A 25,533-nucleotide genomic window follows, 5' to 3' on the forward strand; every position below is an offset into this window, starting at 1 on the left:
CTCTTAAGACTTTTCTTTTTCTTTTTGGATTAAAAATACATATCCAGTTCGATTTGTGTATATTATTCTTATATCCTCATAATTCAATGCGTTTTTCGTTTGGACTTTTGGACTAAAGACAATGTAACTAAATTGGAATTTTTGGAACCATTGGCGATCTTCATACTGAGCACACTGATCATACTACCACTACATCAACACTCACAATTACACTATCTTGGTTATCGAAACACGCGTCAGTATAATGGTGGGTCCACAAGATACAGACTTTGGTTCGTACAGATATCTGTGCAGACTATGAAGTCGGAGTAAAAATTTTACCCAAACATCTGGATAGAATGTCTGTTCAGACTTTCCATTACTTCAAACTTTCATTTTTCCAAAGTTTCAGTTTTCTAAAAATTTAAATTTCTTAGCTACGATAAATACGTAGACTTACATGTGTACTCCGACTTTTGGATCGCATCGACATTTGTCTGTACAGTCTAGTTTGCACAGATAAAATTCTATAGTGTCTTGTCTGTGCCAAGCTCATGAGCGTCGAACCCATGGGTTTCGTGTACAAAGTGTTCAATAAATTGGAAAGAAACTATTGTCACCCACTGTCACCTAATTCTTGGTAGTATTAGCGACAAACGAGGTCTGACTATTAAATAACGAGACTGCGCACCTAGAGGGAGCCCTAGACGAGCGGGTTAAAAAACGAGTTGGGCGTTGGGTATCTAGATATCTTGTCTATGCACGTCCCAAAACACTTTTCCATTACTATTATAGTATTTGTGCCGTAGCGGTTTGAAGCGAACGTGTTTTTTTGTCGTGCCGAAAACCATGTGTGATGGAATACAGGAGCAGCGTATCAATCTCAAATTTCTCGTTAAACTCCGACTGAGTGCTATAAATTGTTATAAGAAGCCTATGGGGACAATTATCTATCTCGTGTGCTTGTTTTTGAGTAGTGTAAGTAATTTATTGAGAGCAAATCAAAATTGAAGACAATGTTGATCGTTTTTTTCGACATTAACGGTATCGTGATGACTGAATGGGTTCCAGAGACTGTCGACCACACTTACTATTTGTCAGTTTTGGCAACACTGCGAGAACGATTTCGTAAAAAACGGCCCATGTTGTTGAAGAACTCGTGGATTTTGCACCAGAATAACGCACCTGCCCATAACGCGTTATCTGTGAAGCAGTAAACACACTCCAGTTCTCGAACATTCGCCGTACTCACCGGATTTGACACTGCTTTGAAAGGGACCCGATTTAAGTCGATGGAAGCGGGAAAGCAAAAATCGGCAGAGCTCCTAAAGGCGCTCACCAAAGAAGACTTCCAGCACTGCTTCGATCAATTTAAAAAACGTGTGGAAATGTAGAATAATGTTTATAATAAAACCCAGTATTAAATAACCAGTCTGGTTATTTAATAGCCAGACCTCGTATATGTGTAGTTTTTTATGTTGAAAATTATGTTCTGATAATATTTATATTTGAAGCTATGATGTTCTAATTGCTTTCATCTTTTTATTTCTAAATTTTCTTCTATTTGGACATATTTTGATTATTGTTCCATTAATTTTTCAAACTACTCTTTCCCGTTCAAAAACATTTTCTTTATAAAGTACCCCTTGTAGCAACACCTCTATTTTGAAAGCTAATCGCCTCAAAATAAGTCCGGTTCAGAATGTTTTGGAAACACATTTGATGTTATATTATATGTAGGATAACCCAACACACAAAATCAAATTTATGAAATCGATTTGAAAAATATAAACAATATTTTTTTATAAAAAACCGTTCTTTAAAAGGAGTTTAGAATATTTACACCATACGTAGTTATTCTGGTGAAACCGTATGACTTTTGGTGGAATTTAAAATACTAAAACAATATTTAAATCGAATAAGTGGAGTGGGAACATGAAATTTTTTGTTGTTTTAGTAATTTGTAAAAGAACAACGTAAAAAGATATCAATGTTAGTTGAATCGAGTTTAAATTTATAAACGCTATTAATTTCTAAGTGATTATGAATATTATTAAAAAATAATATTCTGCAGAGTTATTTTTGATACCGATAATTCCAATAATTTTTTTGGGTCGTAGTATGTTGTCAGAGAATGTGATTCGAGAGTATCAAATTGTGTAATTTGAAAAAAATAGGAGTATGACTTTAGGTGAGTCGTTCACTTTTATTAAGAAGTGGTGCACTTTTGAAAATTGCAATTTTAAATTAAGGAACAAAAACAGCAACGAATTTATCATTCAGTTCGAAGTAATTTGGGCAAAATAACAAGGATTTGAGTCACCAAAATTGAGCAGAAATTCAACAATCGACTAGTAAGGTTATGGTCTCGGTATTTAATCACGTAGCATACTTAACAGTGACTATTTCTGTACATGATTGGACAAACTGAAAAAGGAAATCACACATCGAAACAGAATAAAAGAATCTCCAGACTATTAGAAGTTGAATCAAAAAATAATTATTAATTGGTATGAAATAAACGGTTTTAATTGGAACCTTGCCGAAAATGTCATCTTTTTATACGATGGTTGTTTGAAATGATTCCGACCTCAACATGAAGATGTCAGTACTTATTAATAGAAGCTGGGAAATATGATTGCGCAAGCGTTCAGAGGATATTATTAGAATTTCGGCTGTTATTGACGCTTAGTTTGAATTGAATTTCGAATTTCCGAACTTTCTATCTCGAGATCTGATTGCTAGCAATTCAAACCTGAAAACTAAATAAGTTATTACCGCAAAAGAAAAATTGTTTTATGGAAAAAAGATATTTGGAAGAGGAAAGCTGGAATTGTATTTCACCTTGATAAAATATAAATAAATATATCAGAGTTTGGATTTTCTACTAAATCGGAACTTATTGGTATATGTGTCATTTATTCAGATCACTTTCCATTCGTAAATTTTCATTGAAATTAATTTTTAGGTAGAAATTGAACGGTGTGTTAAGTTTTTAACTTCAAAGATATTTATTTAAATCGTTGAAATGAACCCAACTATTTCGACTTCTTTTGTGAATATCACTAAAACAAGGATGAAGAATGAAGATAATAAAAAAACAACTACCCCTAAATTAATAGAGAATGGTGGCAAACTTGATATTCGTAAGGAAAATATGAAAGATATTCCAAATATTATGGCATCGAATTATACAGTAAGTTGTATATTTAATTTCTATGCGTCAGATTAGAGATTTCGAACAAGAGGTTGTTACGAGATGCGAATATGTCGGTTATGATACAATATTTGTGGAGGCATTAGCCAGGGAAGTAATTATTTTCTCTTGTGGAGAGCGACAGATCACATTTTCGAATTATTAAAAAACGAAAAAAATGGAAATGTGATGTATTAAATTTTCTTTTCACTTTTTATATATTTGTGCTACAGAGCGGCGTCGTACTTAGCTTGTGTACCGCCTACTCCACTATTTTCTGTTTCTCCCTATTTCCTTTCAATTTGGGATCCCAAATACTTATAAGATTTTCTGGATTTCCGTTTTTCCCTCAACATATTTTCTGATGGTTCTTTATGATACTTTTTAACAGGGATGAGACGTCTTTTCCTTGTATATGCCCAAACCATCATAGTATACGAGAAGTAGCTATTAAGCAACGAGACTAAAGCTGCTACAGGAAAAGAACGCATACGCCAAAAGTTCTCAGCTGTTTAGCCTGAAACCTACCGAAACCGAATTCGATGTCTACCGTGTCTGTAGACAAACCAGTGTAACCGTAGCCTTGATTTGTATTGAAACTGCTTTTTTGTTATCCCGACAAAAAAATAGAGCAAAGGATTATTGTGAAATTTCACATGAAACTAGGGAGAGCTGCAACTGGAACTTGTAATTTATTGAAACAAGTGTATGGCAATGGATGTTTGTCTAATCCACATATTTCTGATTGGTTTAAGCGTTTTCAAGATGGTCGAGAAGATTCAAGTTGGGGTGACCCTAAAAAAGTCGGTAATATTGTTTGATCTGATCGTAGCCTAATTATTCGTGCGATTGCTGAATCTATAGAAATTGACAAAGAATATTCGTTGCTAATTTTACCTGAAAATTTCAACATTCGAAAACTGTGCGCAAAACTGCCTCATTCCACACTCTCAGCCAAATACACATTTCGATAACCAGACAGTGTAATGTGAGTGTTTGTGTAGTGGCAGTGTAAACAATGTGTTCATTATGAAGATTACCAACGGTTCCAGTAATTCCAACTTAATTAATCCACACACCTTATTCGGCTGATCTTACATCGTGCGACATCTACCTCTTTTCTAAGGTCAAATCTGCATTAAAAAGAACAAGATTTGAGTTTATTGAAGCTATGAAAGGAAAAACGGAACGTGATCTGAAGGAACTGACAGAAAAAGACTTCCTGCACTATTTTGAACAATGGAAGATTGGCATGGAACGATGTAGTGATAGACGAAGGGTATATACCGAAGGTGATAATAAAAGATTTTATATAACCACACCTCGTATTAGTGCTTTTATGGACTTTATGTCTTCTACCCCCATCTGGTTCAATATTTTGTAGTTTCTAAATATTTGATATTCATTTTCTTGAAGTGCTTTAATCCTAAGATTCCTATCGGTATTTTCAATTCTAGTATTAAAATTTTTTTCGTTTTTCTTTTTAAAGTTCATTGTTTAGGTTATGATTGGTTTATGATTTTTATTTTTATCCCTAAAATTTCTTTGGTTTTTCGATCTACCATCACTGTAAAGTTGAAAGTTGAAAAGTATATTTTTCTATTTTTATTTTATTTTCTATATTTCGAACTGCACTTAATATTTTCATCTGTCTAGCTTGATGCTTAGTCCTCTGGTATCTGTTTCCTTATTTATCTTCGCTAAGGCTTTTTTCCTAAGCTTTTCTAGTCTTCTCTTATAAATACTAGATCGTTTTTATATCCTATTATTTGTGTTTTGTTCATTACTAGATTGAATAGTGAAAAAAACTGAAAAACAGTTAATCAAACTATATGAATATGAAATAATTCTTGTAATAAATACATGAACAGTTGATTTCTTTTACAACGTCTCCTAATAGAGTTGAATACGGGGATAGTTCAAAAAGATAGTATCCTTCAATTTAGTTTTTAGGCTAGAAATTAGAGAATAAAGACACGTATATCAAGATTTTTGATAATTTCATTCCCGAAGGACAACTTAAAATAGGTAGAATAAAAATACATTTCATATGCGATTCTCTCAACGACATTTGGAGCATTTTAAGAAAGATATAGACAATTTCATGCTTCGTTTCCTTATTATACACGAAAATTGGAGCTATCACCAAGATCTTGTATCAAAATCTAGCGCCAAAGAAGGGTACGAGTCCCGAACAGGTACAAAAGCAATTAAGGATGTAAAAATCAAAAGGGTGTTATAATCAGGGATTGATAAAAGATTTTGCAAACGGATCAAATAATAAATATACAGTATTATTGTACCCGTTTGAATTAAATAGATGTAAAAGTTTATACAAAAGACTTTGTTCATACAAGACAAAATACGATGTTCCAACAAGTTACCGTACCCTCTTGCATAGCTCAAACAACCATCGGTAAAAACAATTAATGGAATTACGAACATCCATCCTATTCACTAGATTTGGTTTTCTTCGACTTCTGTGGAATCGTATATTCATAATATTCGATATTCTCACTTCCGCAATGGAGTTTGGCCCATTGTTTTGATTGCTCTTTTGTTTCGGAAGAGAAGTGATGGATCCAGGTTTCATCCATGGTTGTGAAATGGTGCAAAAAGTCTCTTTTGTTTCTGTGAAACATTGCCAAACACTCGATGGAATCATCTTCAATGCCTACTATGTCTGCCAGCTCGCGCACTTTCAGTCGACGAACATCCAGTACCTCTTTGTGGATTTTCTTCAGCATTTTTAGAGTCGTCACTTCATTTTGTTGACTACTGCGATGCTGATCTTCGCCTCGTTTAAACTGTGCTATCCAATATTCTACTGTTGATAACTAAGAAGCTGTCTCATCTAGAGTAGAATCTAGTTTAGCTTTTACATTGGTTGGGCTATTGCCTATCAAATAAAAGTATTGTATCACGTAACGATAACCAATTTTTACATGTTTACAAATGCACTGAAAACGGTTTGTTTAATTTTTGTTTCAGGAACAACCTTCTTCTTCGACTGAATGCATTCAAAATAGATCACATCGCCCATCAATTGTTTTTAAAAACACTATAAGAAAACTTTTCATCAAATTACTACCATCCTGTAAATTTAAAAATAAACTTCTAGAAAATGAAGTGAGATCCAAAATATCAAGTGACGAGTCTTTACTAAAATTTTATGACGACGTTACTATTCAAACTATATCGCTAAATTACGGCTATACTAACGATGATATATCAAACGCTGATGAAACACTATCTAATTTATCATTTAGTGAAGGATCTATTATTGGGGAGGCGGAGCATTCTACGTTGAACTCTTTAGAAAATACCATCCCTGATCTACCTTATGATGCAAGTACTAGTTTAAACGATATCACTTGCGTAGAATATAAAATAAAACAAGATATTAGATCTCTCAAAGTGTTTGTGGCAGAATTTATTGACGATATCATGAATATTATAGAAGAATCCCTTTTAGCTTCAGACAATAATAAATCAATTCAAATTGATAACGTAATAATTAATAGAACAGATAAGAAAATGTTATTGAATGATTGTCGTAGAAACATTGAAACTGTAGCGGAAGAATTAGAAACGAATATTAGAGGTATATTTAAAAATAAGGATGATGCTTTCACAAACCAGCTAGAAAATTTCAGAGACAAGTTGGCCAAGAAAAATTTTATATAATAGGCTGTTTTCGCCTAATTGATAGACGGTAGGTGTTTAAAATTCTTAATTGAAAAGAAGTTATGAATTATTTTTGCTTCTTTTGCCTTTCCAAGTGTCGGTTAATGATTGATTCTTTGGATCCTTTTGTACCAAAAATTTCCACTATTTTCTATCTCCTGCTAATTTAATCTATAGTCCTAGCTTACTCATCTTCTTTATTTGGTCCAACCACTTTCATGTTGGGCTATCTTTTCTTTTTTATTCTTTGTCTATGTGGTAGGTAAAGAAAATCTTGTAGTAGCTCAAAGCTACTGCAGTCTAATACTTGAAATACTTCATAAAAACAAAATAAGAAAGATTTAAAACCTTCAATGAATGTATCTAGCGAATCAATAGAGCAAACGTAGCAGTATACGCAGTGCTCGTTACAACATATAAACAGTTGAATTCGTGATCAAAACATCTCACAATTTTTTTTTCTATTACCAAAAATCTTTTTGTTATTGAGGAATTGTTGAAATAACATTCACCATCTGTTTGGTACAGAAGATGTCAGTTAATTTTAGCGGTTAGATCCAAGAGATATCAACAAAGCGTAAATACATGATGAAACTTGCGCTTAGTAGTCTTCAGTTGGATATTTTATTCAGTGTCGTGATGAAAATTTTAATGTACGAGGGTCAATCAAATATAGAAGGGCTTTTTCAATAAATAAAATTAATTTTACAAGAAACATTCACATTTCTACGCATTGTTTTTTTTATATAATTCCGTTCTTTCGTTATACATTTTCCTCAAACTTTTCGTTCCGTTTTCTACTACTTAATAGTTTGTTAAATCTCTTGCCTTCCAGAGATTTTTCAAGACGTTCAATGCGATAAGTCCAGATTGTGAAATAGTTTCCAATCGATGTTTCTATAGCTGTGTGAGACCTGGCGTTGTCGAGAAGGAGCAACACGGCGCGGATGAGACAATCTCGTCTTTTGTATCAATACTGTAGCTAGTTGGTTGAGTTGATGGTCTGACGTCCTCAGTCAGCCCTTTCCTCACAGACAACCAAGTTTAGCTATCGAGACCCTTCTTTCTTTCTCTACTTGTACGCTTTGGTTTGGGGATGAATGAATTTTGATCATTCATCAGACGTTTCCATAGCTGATACCTACTTTTTTGGGAATTTGAGAAGTTTAAAGCAACGCTCCTTTCCATAACCTCATGAACATGTGCATTGTTGTCATTAGTTAAACTACTGTGAAGACAACGCAACACGTTTACATCAAGCATCTACTCTTGTCGAGTGTAGATTTCCCGAAATGTGGAAGCAGTGGTATATTGAGAAATGAGATATTAGTGGGCTGTAAAAATAATTAGTTATTGACAGATCTCTTTCCACTTTCCCCTTTCTACCAAATGCTTCCCTTGTAGTTTTCTTCAACTTATTGTGTGCTGCTCTTCACAAAAAATAGAGCTTGGATTCCGTCTTTTGCTACCACATCTTCAATATTTCTGTACATCCATTGTTTATGATTTTCCAGCTATTTATAGTATATACCACGACACTAGAGATAATTAAGACTCAATTATTCCATAAGTTTTCCTTGGTCTGTGATTTGGTTATCGAAACGAGCGTCAGACAGTGTAATTGTGGGTGTACATATATTCAATATTCCTTTGTATCAAAAACTGTATATTATGGTTAAAAATAATCTCTTAATTTGTTTCTAGATTGCTGATTATGCAGACAGAGTGAAGAAATTCAACACTAATGGTTCTTTTAGCTGACAATAAATATGTTTGTGAAGGAATCCCATATCTTAATCGTGTGATATATTTTCTGATGGCAATGTTATGTAGTCTTTTTCGTTGATTTTTGAGGAAATATTTTCAATTTTTAATAGTTATACTTCATGAATAGTTATACAATATTTACATAACTGGTTAGATATACATTTTATATTATCAGTTTTATAATTATTACCGATTTTCGAACTCAAATAAAATATCTGCTAGTGTGGATACTTGATTTGATGTAGCATCGGTAAAGAAAAAACATATTATTTCGTATATTATTTTAGTTTAGGTTTCTGTTGGATTATAATTATATATATAGAGATGTATTATTATTATTATTAATATTATTATTGAAAATACATAGATCTTTATATGTCCGTATATTTTATTTCTGTATCTGTATTCTGTAACCAGAATAAATCTGCCTTTTTTGACATCCATAATAGTAGCCCCCCCAATTACTGTGGTAAATACTAGGATTGTCTGAATAGTTTCTGACCTCTATCTGATTATGATAGAACTTACCAATATAAATTGAGTTTCACTGAAATTTTAATAATTTAGTTTTTATTTGACGATCGTAAATGAGTCGTTGAGAAGATTTTCTCAAAAGTAAAGATATTGAATATCAAGCTGTAATTGAATATTTGTTGTTAATGGCATATAAAAACGAAAGAGGAGTTGGACAATGTTATTATGCACCTGAATTCAAATGTGTAAGCTGGCCCGACGATGAGCATTCAAGACGACCAAAAACTAGCAACAACTAGCGAAAACAGTTCACCAAAACGTATTTGAACACTGTCGGCATCAGATTAGAAAAATATAAGAAGCTATCGGCATCTCAAAAGAACGCATTTGCCAAACATTGACTGACATTATATGTATATGCGGAAGCCATTCGTGCTAAATACTGTATTTCTAGATTTGTCGTGGTTTAAACAGAGTGAGTGAGAATTTATAACTATAGAAGAAAACACTACACTAAAAGATCAAAAGAGTGGATGCCAAAGGGCGAACATGCTCTGTAGAAGGCAAATATCGACCAGAAAAGTGATAGCGACCGTTTTTTGTTGTAGTTATGTAATTGAGCTCATCCACTATCATCAAAAAGTGAAAAAAAAGTGGTACGCATCATTGCTTGTTAAGGTAAAGAAAGAAATTGCAAAAAAACGACTGCGTTTCAAGAAATTAAAGTTCTTTGCCGTGTTTAAAAGTTACTAATTACATTTCGAATGGTTGAATACCAACCTTATTCACCAGATCTAATCCGCAGTATTTTTTTGTTTGTATCTTACATAACATATTATGTTACATGGGTAGTTTTGTATTTTTCGATGTCTATGTCTTTTATGGTTTGTTATGTGTATGTGAAAGGCCCTCGTGCATATTATAATATAGTATATTTTCATAGTATATGAGTCATATTTTTTAAGTAAGTAACGTTTTGCGATTCCTCCGCCGCAGCCCAAGGTCGTCGTTCCGCACTTGCTTGCTGGTTACCTACGTCTCTTGTCTACGCACTGACGCCATTACAGTCTGATCCTACATTGTGTACGTTGTTCACTGAGTTTTTAAGATACTTCCGACAATCGTTATACGATTTATTTGTGCTAAAGGCGTAAAACAGATCGATATTCATCGTGAGATCTGTGAAGAAGAAGAAACAACAATCCATGGAATGGCGACATTCATCATCACCCAAAAAAGTAAAGTTTAATCAAACAATTTCTGCCCGGAAAATCATGTGCACAGTTTTTTGGGACAGAAAAGGAGTATTGCCAGTCTCGTAATGAGACAATCAATGCAGAGTCTTATTGTGAGACATTGAACAATCCGCGTCGTGCAATCCAGAACAAAAGACGTGGCAAGTTGATTAAGGGTATCGTTCTGCTGCATGACAATGCCCGTCTACATGTGGCTAATCGGACCAAAGATCTCATCACATCTTTTCAATGGGAAACTCTGGATCATCCTCCCTACAGCCCTGATCTGGCGCCCAGCGACTATCATTTTGTTCTTGCACTTGAAGAAACACCTGGGCGGTCAACGTCTTCAAGACGATAACGAAGTCAAAACAGTTGTGATACAGTGGTTAACAAGTCAGACGGCAGAATTTTATGAGGAGGGTATTCAAAAACTGGTTGTGACAAGTGCCTCAATATTCACGGAAATTATGTAGAAAAATTGATTAAGGTACAGGCTTTCATGTAAAAATAAAATTATTGCGATATCTTTGCACTTATTTTTTTAATTCCAAAACGGTACTTACTTAAAAAATATGCCTTGTATTATGTTACAAGAATTGTAAGTAACCCATTACGCACGAATTGAACAATTTTAAAATGCACTCCAGCTACCTGTCATGTCAGCTCTTGTGCTTTGTTTGCGGTAACAGCGAAGCTAACTTGACGTTAAACTGAACCCTTTTGAATTGGAGTGGAAGGTCAGTGGGAATAATTGGAATCATAATGAATAGCAAGTTCTCCTTTTTCTTCTCATGCCGTCTTCTCATTGAAGGTTGGCGACCTCGTTTTTAAATGCGTCTCTGTCTACATTATGCTCTGTAGCAGTAGGTATTTGTCGTTGCGTGAGATTTGTCCTATGTAAGATGCATTCCTTATCTTAATATTTGTCAACAGCTCTCTTCTGGGACCAATGCGTGTTAGTACTTCGTCGTTGGTGATTCTGTCAGTCCAGGGTATCTTTAGGATGCGTCTATAGTGCCACATCTCAAATGCATCAAATTTTTTGATCATTTGAGCTTTCAAGGACCAGGTTTCTACTCCTATAGCAGTACTGCCCACACATTCCATGAATACTATTCTGACGTGAAGGAATAGCATCTAATCACAAATAATGACACCTAATCTTAAAAATTAAAATAGTTTTCTACTGCATATATAATTACAAAAAAAAATTTTAAATATAGAAAAATTCCAAACAGCTGAAACTTTAGTCCATTGGAATAGATATTGACGAGACCGTCGGTAATAAAGTGCAGGGGATTACAGTACTCTGGGCTAGAGCTTCATTACTCTTATGCTAGATGGCATTGAAGAAGCTAAATTTTGAAATATTTTGACAATACTTTTCATTTGCCGTGATAAATAACTTTTACCTCATAAAAAGTATCCTATATTACTTTTAATACTTGCAAGAATATGTGTACAAAGGTTCACGATGATTGATTAAGTAGTTTTCGCGTGAAAATGAATAAATATCCATTCATATTTACAATATTAGTAATATGCCGGAACAATTAGCAAATACAAGCATCGGTGGTTCAGTGGTAGAATGCTCGCCTGCCACGCGGGCGGCCCGGGTTCGATTCCCGGCCGATGCATTTTTTTTAATTTAATAAAATACAATACTACACAATAATTATATATTATTGTAAAATAATAACACATAAACAAAAAGTAACTTTATTTACATTTTGCGTACGCTAGTTGTATAATTAGCATTAACTGCTTCTAATGCATTCTACTTTAGCATTAGTAAGGTGTAGACTAACCAAATGAATTTTTTTGAATTTCAATATTTTCCTTATGTAAGTAACACGATGTTCAACAGTATGCAGATCAATTGGGAATGTGTGATTTCGTTTCAATAGCTTCTGTAGGTATTTTAAATGAATATTTACAATTTATGATAATTTTCTCCAGAATGTCTCTTTATGGCGAAAGGTTTTCTTGGCATATGCAACGATCTAAAAATCTGCATACCTCCTAAACCATAAATTTTATGGAGTTATACAAAGAGAATCTTTTTGTTGAAAAATCGATTCATTTTTGTTATCTTTAGGTTATACAGTGTGTCCCTGTAAAAGTTACGGATTGTTATCTGATTTCGAAACTTTAAAGGCCAGTTGATAATTGCCAGGTGGCGTGGCGTGTTGATAAAGGTGAGTATTAAGTCGGAAAGAAACATGGTAAATTGGATTTTATGCTACAAATCTATTTATTACTGTGAGCCGATCTTTTCTACAAGGTTAATCAAATTATGTACCTACATCATATATTCACTATTAGAAGACAAATGTAGAAGTCATAATCATAAAGTTTTTGGTATTTTTACGTTAATATTTGCACATTAAAACTACTGAACGGCTCGTAACCCATGAATCATGGACAGCAGGGTCGTACCTGAACGTTTTCTGCTATTTTTCCATTCCTAAAAATAAATTAAACATATAGAATAAATAGAATTTGTAATAAGATGTTTTCTTCCTTTCGAACCCATTTACACATAATAGAATTGTTAAGTTTTTGATAACAAGGTCAAATAAATTGATTTTACTCAACTGTATTGCTTATACAATTCAAACAATTGAAAGAAGAGATTTAAGAATATGATAAAACAAAACCTCACGAGCACTTAATACCAGCTTCTGGTTTATTCCAAATTGACTAAATTGATACGTATCAATGAAAGTAGAACAGTAGTAGTAGTTTGATCTTTTCTTCTAACGGTTGTCATGTACGTACCGTGACAAATGCTCAACACGCCCCGATTCGTATTATCTTTTTCATAAATTTTTGTTGGTACGTCTTTTCTGGTAAGAATTGCTGGGATAAAAAACTGTTGGATTCAAAAACAATATTTGGTTGATTGTATAGTTTCACACAGTTCATTTCCAACATGTATTGCTTGTATTCAAAAGACCGATTTGATAAAATGAAAAGGACTGTATTTAGTTTATATTTACAACTCTTTACAACTACCCTGACTTAGTGAGATCCCCTCCTATATCTAAGAGTGGGAGATGCAATCCCCACTTGTTATATATTGTTGTATATCTTTCTGTACCAGCCCACTTTCATCAATACTTTGGTATGTTCTGTCAGATCGATTTCTCTGAAGAGTATACTTGGGACTAGATAGAAGCTTTGGTACTTTGTATAGAGCTAGAGCCCTCTGGTTCTGAGGATTATTGGAATAAGGCTTGGAAAAAAGAGAAGAGAAGGAATAAACACCTTCTCAGGTCAGCTTATAGTTTTGTTTTTGTCAAAGATTTATAATACCAAATTTTTGACTATTCACATTACCAATCAACCAAGGACAATAAACATGCCGCATCAGTAAAATTGACACACATTTTCTCGCCATGATAAATTTGATTTTGCTTGTTTTTACATTTAAGCTTTATGCAATTAAAACGAACAGACTTCGAGGAAAAAGTATATTCAGTGGAGACAAATCTGTGCTGATCATTTGGTCTACGATACTTTGAATTTATTCATTTGTGTATAAATTTGCTTCTCTAAGTTCACTGCTTCAAACAACCACGTTCTTTCCATTAATGTCACAATTTCCTTCTCCATTATTTTGATCGGAACTATCTGAAGGTTTATATAATTCATCGGTGTTTTCATTGTTGTGGAATGGGCCCTTGTCTGAACAAGACTCTCTAGAGATTGAATCCACTTCCTCGTGTAAAGATACATCGTCCAAATCATCAACGAGTTTTTGAAAATTGGAATTTTATACTTTTTATTTGGTTACAAACATAATTATTTATGAAGCATGGATACCAGTTCTAGTCACATAATAATTACTAGATATATCTAATTTCGAGGAAAATGGAAAAAAGCATATTTATGTCCAAAATATTACCGTTTGAATAAAATGTTCCATCTACGTAAGAGCTATAAAAATAAAGATGAAACTCGTTGTTGTTTACAAACATACTGATGCACGCTAACATGCCACCAATAGTTTAAAAAAAATATCTTTAATTAACAAAAAATTCCTACAAAATGGATATAGTTAGTTTTTTCTTTCTATCCCCCATATATCTAAATACGCAATATTTATAAATAACGAGACCATTGCTTAACATATCAGTATAAATCATTGCCACGAATCTTTTATTTTTTTAATGAGTCTCATTTATCAAATTCCAAACGATTCATATATATAAATATGAAATAACAATAAATAAACTAACATCTGAGTATATTCATTACTGTTTATTTCAAGTTTTGTGTTGTACGAGCTTCTTTGTATTGTTCGGTGGGCCATGCCTACGCTGTCTACCGTTTAAGAGGAGGTGTCAAAACGTTTGAGTTTTACCGGCAGCGAAACTTTAATAACTTTATTAATATTTATGTTTGAATATCGAGAAGCTACATATAAGATTAATTAGGAAGTTAAAAGATTATTACTTTTCTTTGTAATAAACCATATTTGAGCAACAGTCAAATGAATTACCGTTAAAATAGGCAAACTGTAAAGAAAGTTACCGATTATGACCGAAGAAGTAAATACTATAAATAAAGATTCTGAGAAATATGATTCTTTCGATTTAAAGTCTTATTCACTCTGCCGGGTTTGTATGTATTGAATGAATTTAATTTTAACGTTATTACGTACTATGTGAAAAAACCTGAAACACGTCGATTTTTATTCTTAAATGGACAATTTACAGTATGGGAATATTATCCCTCTCCAGCACTCCCTGTGAATTATAAGCAGCCCCTCGAAAATTTTAAATAAGAAAGGGGATTGCGTGGCACCTTATTGGAAAGTACTCTATTTAGCTTTGGAATTCTTGTACAACGTTTTTTGTGACCTCAAGGGTTATTTTGTTAATTTATGCCGTTATCCTAGCTTTTAAAACAGTAATATTGTCTGGTCTATCAAAATATACTCTAGATTTTAAATAACCTCATAAGAAGTAATCGAGAAGAGGCAAATCGGGGGATCTAGTCGGCGATTCGATCGTTCCACATCTTCCAATCTACCTTTTGAGAAAAACCTCGTTTGAATAATTTCCACCAGCATCTTATTATCTATCAGTAAACACAACCCCCAGCTCTGCAGAGGAACAACTCCTATATCAGGTCCAACTCCAACAAACCTTCTTCTATAACAAATTTTCCTTGTCCTACCAAAATTTTTTTCAAACGAATCTCTTTCTCTCTAGCAGTTCACTGATCTGATTCCGAATTAGTTTAGGAACCGATCGCATGCGTACCTGCCAAATTATTATTGAATTAGGGCTCAATCAGACGTTGCGGAAAAGACGTATGTCTAGCCAATCAGCACTTTGATGCAATTTTCAAAACTTAAGCGACGCAGATTGCAGCTATAAGATGTATCCCATTATTTGATGCGGTATGGGATATTATAAATACTTTTGACGCATTATTGTGACACACTATCAAATATTTGATTATCGCCGCAGGAGATATTTTGGATTTACTAATGTTAATCAGTTAAGCACTCCATTAATAAATTCAATAACTCACAAATCATAACATAACCTCTTAAAACTGTCGCTCAAAGCGGCTCGTAATCCATTCCTCTTGGATTTACGATTATAAGGCTCCGGACTAAGTGGAACGGGAAAGATCGTGGTCGTGATCGTCATTAGTGCTTAGTGGACATAATAAGTGCGTCACATAGATTAAGTTATTTCGAAAACAACAATATTAAAAAGAACATGAAGTTAGAAAACTATTAGAGGGAAAAAAATAATAAAGATTGATTTTTTAAAAGTTATATTCATTTACTCATAAAATATAAATTAACGTTAAACGTTAAAAAATCTGAAAAAACGTTGTTTTTGCCGTAATTATTTAGCATTTTCATAAATGTTGGCCCTGAAAACATTGGTTTATCTCAAAGTATCCAGTTTAAAGTTTCATTTTTGGCCATAATGGAAATATCATGGAAATACTTGGCACTTTAAGGTAATTTTATACTTATTTTCTTGAATTAAGCATTGACATATTTTTGTTACAAACCGATTGATGTTTTTAACGTCTACTTTAACATGCAAACGAATGACGCTCGTAAATTCATATAGATTGTGGCGGAAAGATCCGGTTCTGATTGATGGCGAGCAACGAATAAAGTAGTAAGCTAAATGAAGAAATAATTTTTTCACCCGATAAACAGTTCTAAATTTCAAGAAAAGCTAGACAATAACAATTACCTTCACATCAAATTAGAATTCACGACAAGCCGAAGACAATCAATGAAAAAACGTAAGTCACATATAAAGCACGATAATCGCACGGTTCTTACTCGGACTGCAATTACACGTATTTTTTGATTTTTTTTTCGAAAATTATATCCGCATAAGGGAAAGCGATTAACATTCTAGAATTTCCTTAATTGCTGAGGACTTTTGAAATCCTGTTGGCATTTATTTTATTTGTGGAATCCTTTTTCTATCGATGAGAATACCTGGTAATGTACGCAGGTACCACTATTTTCGAGTTATTAGATAATTATAATCGTTTTTACATTCATAAAGACGTGCTGGTTACATGAGAAAATACATCTACATACAACTACACCGATTCAATCGTTCAAATTACGTGATTCTATTCAATAAGTAGGAAATATATGCGACACTTGCGACATAACCCTTTTTTCACCACACTTTTATCAATTTACTCTATTAGTGCGTTTTTTGTCTCTTAAAGTGGAATTCAATCAACCTTTTGATTTGACATAATACATATTTTCTCATTCTTGATGACAATACATGATACAATTGAGAAATTAGCGAAATGTTTAATAATAGAACTTCTAAACCAAACTATTTCATATTGGTCAATAATTGGTCCTACAAGAATCTAAAAAAATTTCTTAATTCATTAAAGGATGTATTTACCAATTTTAAAGGTATATTTGAAGCGTGCATTTCCTTAACTTTATTGCAACGGGCATGATTATCGTTTTTTTTTGGACAATGAGTTGTCGAACAATTAACATGTTTCTCACTGCCATAAAAAAATTGTTCTAACGAAAACTTCCTCTAAATTTGGTTTAACGTACCAATATATATTCAAATATTCAATGGAGTTGAATTTTTTTCAATGTAGTTAACGCTTTTTTAAGGAAAAATGTAAATCCACACTAGCATGTAGGTCAATTCGATTAAAATATCGGTAGAATTCTTCGAGTTCCAAGAAATGAACGATTATAGTTTTAGTTCTTCCAATATCAATTGCAGAAGACAGTTATGCGAGGAACAATCAATATTTCATAAGTATGTATGGCACTCATACCAAATTAAGAAATGAAAAATAATGTTTACTCCCCGTATAAAATTCAGTGAACATCTAACTAACCGTCAATCCACATGGACTTATCATCTTCACTGTTTACCAATAGAAACATCGAATCGCAAACATGAATGCATTTCTATTGGCCGAAGCTGTCGGAAGGCGTATGTACACAATTTCTTTGAAATGTTCCTGCGATAAGCGTGGATTGGTGAGATTTATTTAATTCTAAATTTCAATAAAGAATAAAGAACAAAGAAATGCCTTTAATAATAAAGATTTAGATATACAAACACAAGTTATTTTAAATATATTAGAATATTTAAAAAAGGAAAATATTCAGCAATATGATAATGCAATCATAATAAGAGTTTTCCTATTTTCCTGGTTAATGCCTCGGCAAATATTGAATTACAACTCCTGTGAAGAGCGACATGTTAATCGGCCTTTTTGTGCATATTACCATCCCCAATGGTTCGCTATTACAGGGAAAGGTTGTAACTTTTGACTAGTTTCGACGTTATTACGTCTCATAATACTAGTTTAACAACCCTCGTTGGGGCTTGTGACCCGAACTTAAGACAACGTCAAAGAACGTCGCCTTTTGGTTCATTTGTTTATTTGTTAAGCCACTCTGATATCGTTGAAATTAGTCTGAGGTTACAAACCCCTTCTTGCATCTGCGAGCCAAAGGGGATATTAAAATCGATAATAAGGGCGATTGACATAACGTTCTCCAGAGAAGATGTAATTCAATATTTGTCGAGGCATTAGCCAGGAAAGTAGTTGTTTTCTCCTGTGAAGAACGGTAGAATGTATTTTCGAAATATTAAATTTCGAAATTATTTTAGAAGTTAATAGTAGGAAACGTTTATTTTGATTTGATTCTAGGTCTCTATCTAGTAAAATTTAGTTTAAAATTATATAATATTGACGTTTGAACTACGCTCCTTAGTTTTTCACATCTAAAAAATATGTAGCAGCCATCTATCAAATCATTCGTAGTCTTTTTTATCATTAATAGTTTTTTTGTTCTTATGAGTATGAACCATTTCTAAAAATTCTTTTTTCCGTGTATTTGATTCCGTTTCAAGAATTTTTGAATCTTTATAATTGAATGTATGTTTTTTTTTGATATTTCGTGCTTCGTTATTGTAGTTTTTTTTATTGTATTTTAGTCTATTTTCTAAATGATTGTGACGCTGTGTACATAGGGCAGACATCCCAGTATTACACAGAGTGAAGCCAAAGAGAAGATCTCAACTAAAATGTTGTCAATCAGGTCCTGGAGATATCTGAAAATTATTTCTTTCAATAAATAATGTGTGTGTATTCAGTGACAGTCCATATATATAAAATGGAGTTACAAATAAGTGAAGAAGGAACTAATAGATTCTATAAAAAAATATAGACAAATAAAGTTGATTCGGAAACAATTATAAGAAGAGCTACAAGATTTGATAGAAGACTTGCTACTTATTAAATTGAATAGAAGTAATATTTAGAATGGTTAAACAAAATTGTTTATTTTGATATTCATGCTGTAGATCATCTATGCTAATTGTTAAAATCAAAGTATACTTTAATAATGATTGCAATAGGTCGAGATGACAAGATTTTTCTTTGTTTTAAAATCAATTTTTTGTTAATTAAAGGAGACTTAAAATGGAGACGATTTATCCGGAAAACCTATATGAAAGGTCTGCGAGTAAAAACCAAAGATTAAATAATACATATATAACCCTCAAACTTCTTGAGTAGTACGTAGTACCAAAAGCTTCTAGTGATTATTTTGATAGTGAATCAATCTACCTATTGCAAATATTGCTCATAATCTTGATCTATTACCTTATACTTTTTTCTTTTCTCTTTCTCTCCAATTCATTACAATCAATATTTACAAATCATTGTTTACTGGGTTTTCATATTTATTTTTGGATCTTCCACGCCACTTTAGCACTTTGCTTATATCTTTATAAGAATTTTTTAGCTCCGTAGGTTTCTCATGCCCTTAATAAGTTTCTGTCTTATTTTCTCATTTTTTATCTAGTTCATCACTTTAGCTGCGGTACTTGTCTTAGCATTGTTATGTGAATTTTTATATTGATATTTTTGTAGTATAACTGCAGTGAATCTACAACACATCACTTGTAAATAAAAAGTTGAAGAGTAAAAAGTCTTGACGTGTTATTTTTTTATATAACACTATACTCCAACACGTAAATTTTCTACCGGTATCACCATATGTTGTTGTCTAACGACCCGACACGCGTCAGCCCATCCATAATTAGCCTTGTATATTACAAATGGGCCTTACCTGACTATTCCCTGTTTTTTTTTTTCGATTTAAGTAGCAAGAGACACGCTCTTCTTATTAGACGCTTGGGTAAATGGGATAATTATAGCTTACTCAAGTTTTCAGTTTGGTTAGTTGAAATCAAGCGGGAAGTTATAAATTGATTATCTCCATTTGGAGATTTTTAAATTATATTTGGATCAATTTTATGGAGAAATTAATCGATGAAAGTAACAAATGGTAAATTTATTTTTTCTGTTATAGACTATGTTAGATTCACATGTATAATACGAAGTTATTTACGGATTTTAACAATGTTTCAAGTCAATTAATATTTATTATTATTAATATAAAACATACATAGCAAGTGATGTGATAGATAAAGTGGATAAAACATTTAATGGAACGGGTGTAGTTCCAAAACACTTCTCAAAGCTTATCCTGTGTGAATGAGAAGCAAATTCTTGTGAATCATTGCAAAACTTTATGAGAAAAAGAATGCACCGTTAGTATTGGGCTTTGGACTTCTTCTGCAGAGGCATAATTACTTTTACTAGTGCATAGTTATAAACAATAAACAACATAAACAATATAAAGTTTATATAAAATATATAAACTCATCGTATCGGTTTGAGTATTTGTTTTTATAATAGCATCTTATTTTAAATAGTGAATTGTGAGCTTCTTCTTAATAATCAATAGTTTTTCATATCTGAGTTTGAGCTCATCAGCTTTCTTTTTGATATTTTCCTGCCAATTTATTTTGCTATCCAGATGTAGTCCTAGATATTTGACTATTTTTTATATGGGAGCATTGTTTTCCATTCATTTATTTCAATACATCTTTTGTTAGCTCAGACCCGTATTTTATTGATTAAATATTGAATATTCTTGACCACTCCTCTAATACATTCTCCAGCAGCTAGTATTTCAGTGTTATCTAAAAATGTAGATGTCACAAATATATAATAGCAACAGTCTTGGTTGTCAACAGTGGATTGTTTTTATCAAACGAAGGTTTGAATATTCGTTGTCTTTTTTAACTTTCAATGTCTTCCAGGTGGGAGTCTACTAAATGAGCATAATGAGTAGGAAAAAAAACTTTTAGAACCGAAATTTACACACACATTGCAACACTTTTGGACTACGAACTCCAGAGGAATTCTGAAGCATAAAACAGTTTATAAAACGTGAAGTTCATGGATGTACGCGGATGGTCCCAATAAAGAAAACACAAAATTTTGGAAAAACATATATTTATTTTTCAATATAATCTGGTTTTAGCCCAATACACTTTTCTCAGCGATGTTCAATAAGTTCGATACCCTTTTTATAACCACAATCGTCAAGCTCCTCTAAATAGAGCCATTTTTTCAAGTCTGGGAACAGAAAATGATCCGAAGGGCTAAATCTGGCGAATAGGGTGCATAAGGCAGCAATTCAAACTTTAATTTATTAAGTTTGACCATAGCAATAACGTATGTGTGAGCTGATTCATTATCTTGATGAGATAACACTTTCTTTTTAGTCAAATGCGGCGTTTTTGCTTAATTTCTTTGCCCAAACGTTGCAATAAGAGTGCGCATCATATTTGCCGTTGATGTTTTTTCCTTTTTCAATATAGTAAATGAAAATTACTCCACGTGCATCCCAAAAAACCGACGCTATGACCTTGTCTATACGTGAAAAGGTTTTTGCCTTCTTTGGAGTCACTTTTTCTTTTACAGTCCATTGTTTTGATCGACTTTTTTTCGGGTGTGTGGTGATGGGCTAACATTTTATCAATGGTAATGAAACTGCGGATAATCCAGTATCTCTTTGTGGGTTTTCTTCAACACATCTCTCGTCACCTCATTTGGTCGACTACTGCGATGCTAGTCGAAGTAGCATGAATCTTCTGTAGATGCCAACCACACGTCAATTAGTAATAGGGCCTAGAAACATTCAAGCAAATACTCGCTTTTGGGCAAATGATAACCTTGACTGCATAATAAACCGCGAAATAATTCCTAAAAACCGTTCAATTAAAGACTTATTTCTCTGTAGGGGAAAATATTTTCCATAGTTTTCAAATATACATTGATGGGGAACCATTTAATGAACAATTGAATCTACATTTCAGTTCATTATGCCAGAGATTATGCACATTATACAATTTAAAGGACCAATCGTAATAATCCATTGATGTATTTGCCACTCAAATCTCCGCTCTGTAGTGTTCACCAACATCCATATATTCAAAAAGATCAGCGACTACTTCACGAGTTCTCTAGTTCACAATTGCTCAAATAGAAGTAAATCATTGTATCCAGAATTTCTTTCACACCCTCAGGGCTATGGGTTTGAGTTTAATAATATATTAAATATTGTTAACTTCTAAGTTTAGGTATTGCTATAACAAGTTAAATATCGATATCATTTCATTTAAACCAGCTATCTCTTTCAAAACAACGTTACTAACTGGATTGCTGCACATATCAAGCAAAAATTGATACTCATCAGCATTGCTCGTTTGCTAATTAAAGAGCAATAAAATATTTACAGCTTTTCAATGGGAGATTTTATAAAGTTACCGATGATTTCAACTAATTAGTAAATTAAGTTTTCTACAAGGACAAATTCAAAACGAAATAGTGCGGTAAAAATTGGAGGTGGCTTCCACCTGGGATCTAATTCATTCTGTTCCAAGTCAATAGACAGTTGGTGTATTTTGTATTTTTTTCTGTTCCTGAGTAATGAATCTCAGAAAAAGTATAATATATTTAATAAATTAACTCAACTTCCTTCATATCCTCAACAGATTAATTTTGTTTTTGAATATATCTAAAATTCTTTTACTCAGAAGACTGTTTTGCGTATCATTCAATATTCAATAAGTCAAGGATACTGCAGTGAATTAATTCTTCACGGAGTATAGAATGCTGGAAACAGCTGAGATGAGAATACTGAGGAGAATCACGGGAACACACTGAGAGATCGAGTAAGTAGCGACTACATTAGAACAACATGTAATGTGGGGAAGAATAACGAGTAGTTATTGAATAGAAAAATGACAAATCGCTGGCCGGGAGAAGAAGTGTCGGTCGACCCTGGAAAAGATGGAGCGATATTATAACTTAAAATCACAACAAAAAAAAGAAACAGGCAGAATTGCCTATAGAAAAGATAGAAGAAGAACTATTGATTATATGGATATGAAACATATATAAAAACGTTGTCATTAAACATTCATTCAAAAATTAGTGTTGTACTACTTTGTTACCAAATGATTATTAATAAGCAGCATTATATTACGTGAGCTGACGTCTTTTAAATCTAAAATTATTTCATTCGGGGTCTGGCTATATCAGAAAAGCCACAACACGTTCTGGCAAACGCAAGGCGTTGTGGTTGTTTTAAACAGCCACTGGCCGTTTTCGGTCTTTGAGCGTAACAAATATATTTGAAACACTTTATTGTGTATTCATAAAGCTGTACGAGATAAGGCAATGCATTCTCATGTTCACAGGTAGACTAATTGTATCATTTTCTAGGCTGCATTACACAAACTTAACGTCGGACTGTATGATAAGTTTCTAGATTTGAATACTGTTAAGAATAAAAATATGTATTATATTATGCAAATATTCTGATCATGTTTTGTCACAAACAGTACTAACATCACGTTTCAAACAATTTCTCTTTTTGTTTTTGTTTTTCTTTGTTTTCCTCCTCTGTTTTTGTTAACACTATATCAAATTAATTATTTTATAACTACTATTCAAGTTAATCCGCCATTATACGACTGTCACTCTGTATATTTTGAGATGGTATGATATTGAGAGCGTATCTGTAGTAAGTAGGAGAAATTTGGGTATATTTTAGGAATCAACTTTCAAATTATATAATAGTCACGTAACAAAATGATTTAGAAATACCAAAATTTTTCGTTATTGTTATTTTGGTTTACTTAAAGCATATAACACATATTTTATTTGTATTTCAAATGTAATAGACGTAACCACATTAATTTTTGCAATTTTTTCAACGCCATCTAGAAAAAATGTAACAATTTTCAATATCTATGTGTAACAATTATTGGAACTCATAAATATGATGAAATTTACTCACACTAAACAAATATTCATTTGCAATATTTCTTTATAATTTAACAAGTGATTTACTCTACGGGATATTAATTATCCCGCTCGAATTCATTGGATTTTGTTTACTAGATACATAGAATAGTTACAACTAGACGCAAAAAATACAGAGCTCATGGAATATCATTATTACGATTATTGCCATCAAAGAGCTTGGAAGTATTTCCATATTACTTCGCCGTATATACTTTTTTGTGTAAAAAGCTGTGATGGAAGCTTACGCCGTGGATCTTTGTGAGGCTCTCACCTCACAAAACTATTATCCTTGTTTTATAACAAAAAGATGGAAAATATTTTGCCTTTGTACTTCGATTTTGACTCTTTTTCAATTCTACATCTTCCACGTCTTTTAGTTTTCATCTTAATCATTTTCATCATTTCTACAGATGGCAGTTCTCCTATTTCTACTTTTCTTTTCTCCTCATTCCAGCAGGTGCAATTGTAGATTCCATGTTCTAGATCATCAACCATTTGCATTTTCTGCATAAGTCATTATTTTTTTTATCTTGTAAGTGTAGGTTCCGTATTAAGTTTCCTCTAACTCATTAAAATGAAATAATATGATATGTGCTTGTACAATGTCTGCTATCTACCGTTTTATCCACTTGGCTCTTCATAGATCTTTTTATCACCTTTCTAACCATTTCTTCAAAGTTCCCTCTTGAGCTATTTTCTCTTTCCATCTTTGCGACTCTATCTTGTAGAGCAAACACCTCTCAATATGAATGTATGTGTTCAATTCTGTTAATCATATTGAATTCCGACATCGTACTATCATCGATATCTTGTGGTTGAGCTGGGTACAATATCATACTTATGAGCTTCTGTGGGATCTGTGTTTTTTACTGAAGTGACTGTTCTGTTGGAAGTTTATAAATTCTAGTTAATCAATAGTGGTGTTATAGGTTATCTGTGGTATCTACACCGTACCATACGCGTACTTACTTGTTCAATACTTTCAAAAAGCTCTTTGGTTTGTCAAGTTATTTTGTTCTATTGTACTATTCTCATATGTATTCTCAGTGAAACGATACACCATAATAATGAAATTTTTTTTCTATATCGGGGCCTTCACTAAAAGAAAACCAAATACTACATAAAAATGTCCCTAGTACCTCAATAAAAACACCACAACAAGCATCTTTCTTCTTAAAGAGAGCCAAATGACACTTCTATAGAATCTACAGTCCTGTACTTTTTAATTCAGAACACGTACAGATCATATTCAAACTCTGAGACAAAATCATTTACAGACCATAGATGGTAAATTTTTTGTTTTGATCTCTATCCTGTGTTCCTGTTTTCTAGTGATTCTTCATTGATTCTGCTCATCTAGATAATATCTATGGTTAGTCTTTCATGAGAAATAATAGAATCGATTAACAATCAATTTATATTTTGAAGAAAGTTTGAATTTATTATATCTGTTATGACAGG

At 32.7% G+C, this 25,533-nt stretch overlaps 1 protein-coding gene and 1 non-coding gene across 2 annotated transcripts; both read left to right on the forward strand.

Moving 5' to 3' along the window:
- Window positions 1-1,961: 1,961 nt before the first annotated feature.
- On the forward strand, window positions 1,962-8,948 carry LOC130903727 (uncharacterized). The gene is made up of 4 exons (XM_057815970.1): window positions 1,962-2,170; window positions 2,948-3,175; window positions 6,167-6,890; window positions 8,567-8,948. The coding sequence occupies exons 2-3, from the start codon at window positions 3,008-3,010 to the stop codon at window positions 6,860-6,862; spliced, it is 864 nt and encodes a 287-aa protein (XP_057671953.1). The 5' UTR covers window positions 1,962-2,170; window positions 2,948-3,007; the 3' UTR covers window positions 6,863-6,890; window positions 8,567-8,948.
- Window positions 8,949-11,907: 2,959 nt separating this feature from the next.
- Trnag-gcc (transfer RNA glycine (anticodon GCC)) lies at window positions 11,908-11,978 on the forward strand. The gene has a single exon. It is a non-coding gene; the product is annotated as a tRNA-Gly (tRNA).
- Window positions 11,979-25,533: the final 13,555 nt, after the last annotated feature.

Source organism: Diorhabda carinulata, chromosome 2, assembly GCF_026250575.1.
Source record: "Diorhabda carinulata isolate Delta chromosome 2, icDioCari1.1, whole genome shotgun sequence".
Taxonomy (NCBI): domain Eukaryota; kingdom Metazoa; phylum Arthropoda; class Insecta; order Coleoptera; family Chrysomelidae; genus Diorhabda; species Diorhabda carinulata.

What these genes read in the sequence shown, in the direction of transcription:
- LOC130903727 (XM_057815970.1), top strand. Translation starts at nt 3,008, where the DNA reads ATGAACCCAACTATTTCGACTTCTTTTGTGAATATCACTAAAACAAGG. An exon ending in TTATGGCATCGAATTATACA is followed by an intron (nt 3,176 to 6,166) that starts GTAAGTTGTATA and finishes TTTTTGTTTCAG; the next exon opens with GAACAACCTTCTTCTTCGAC.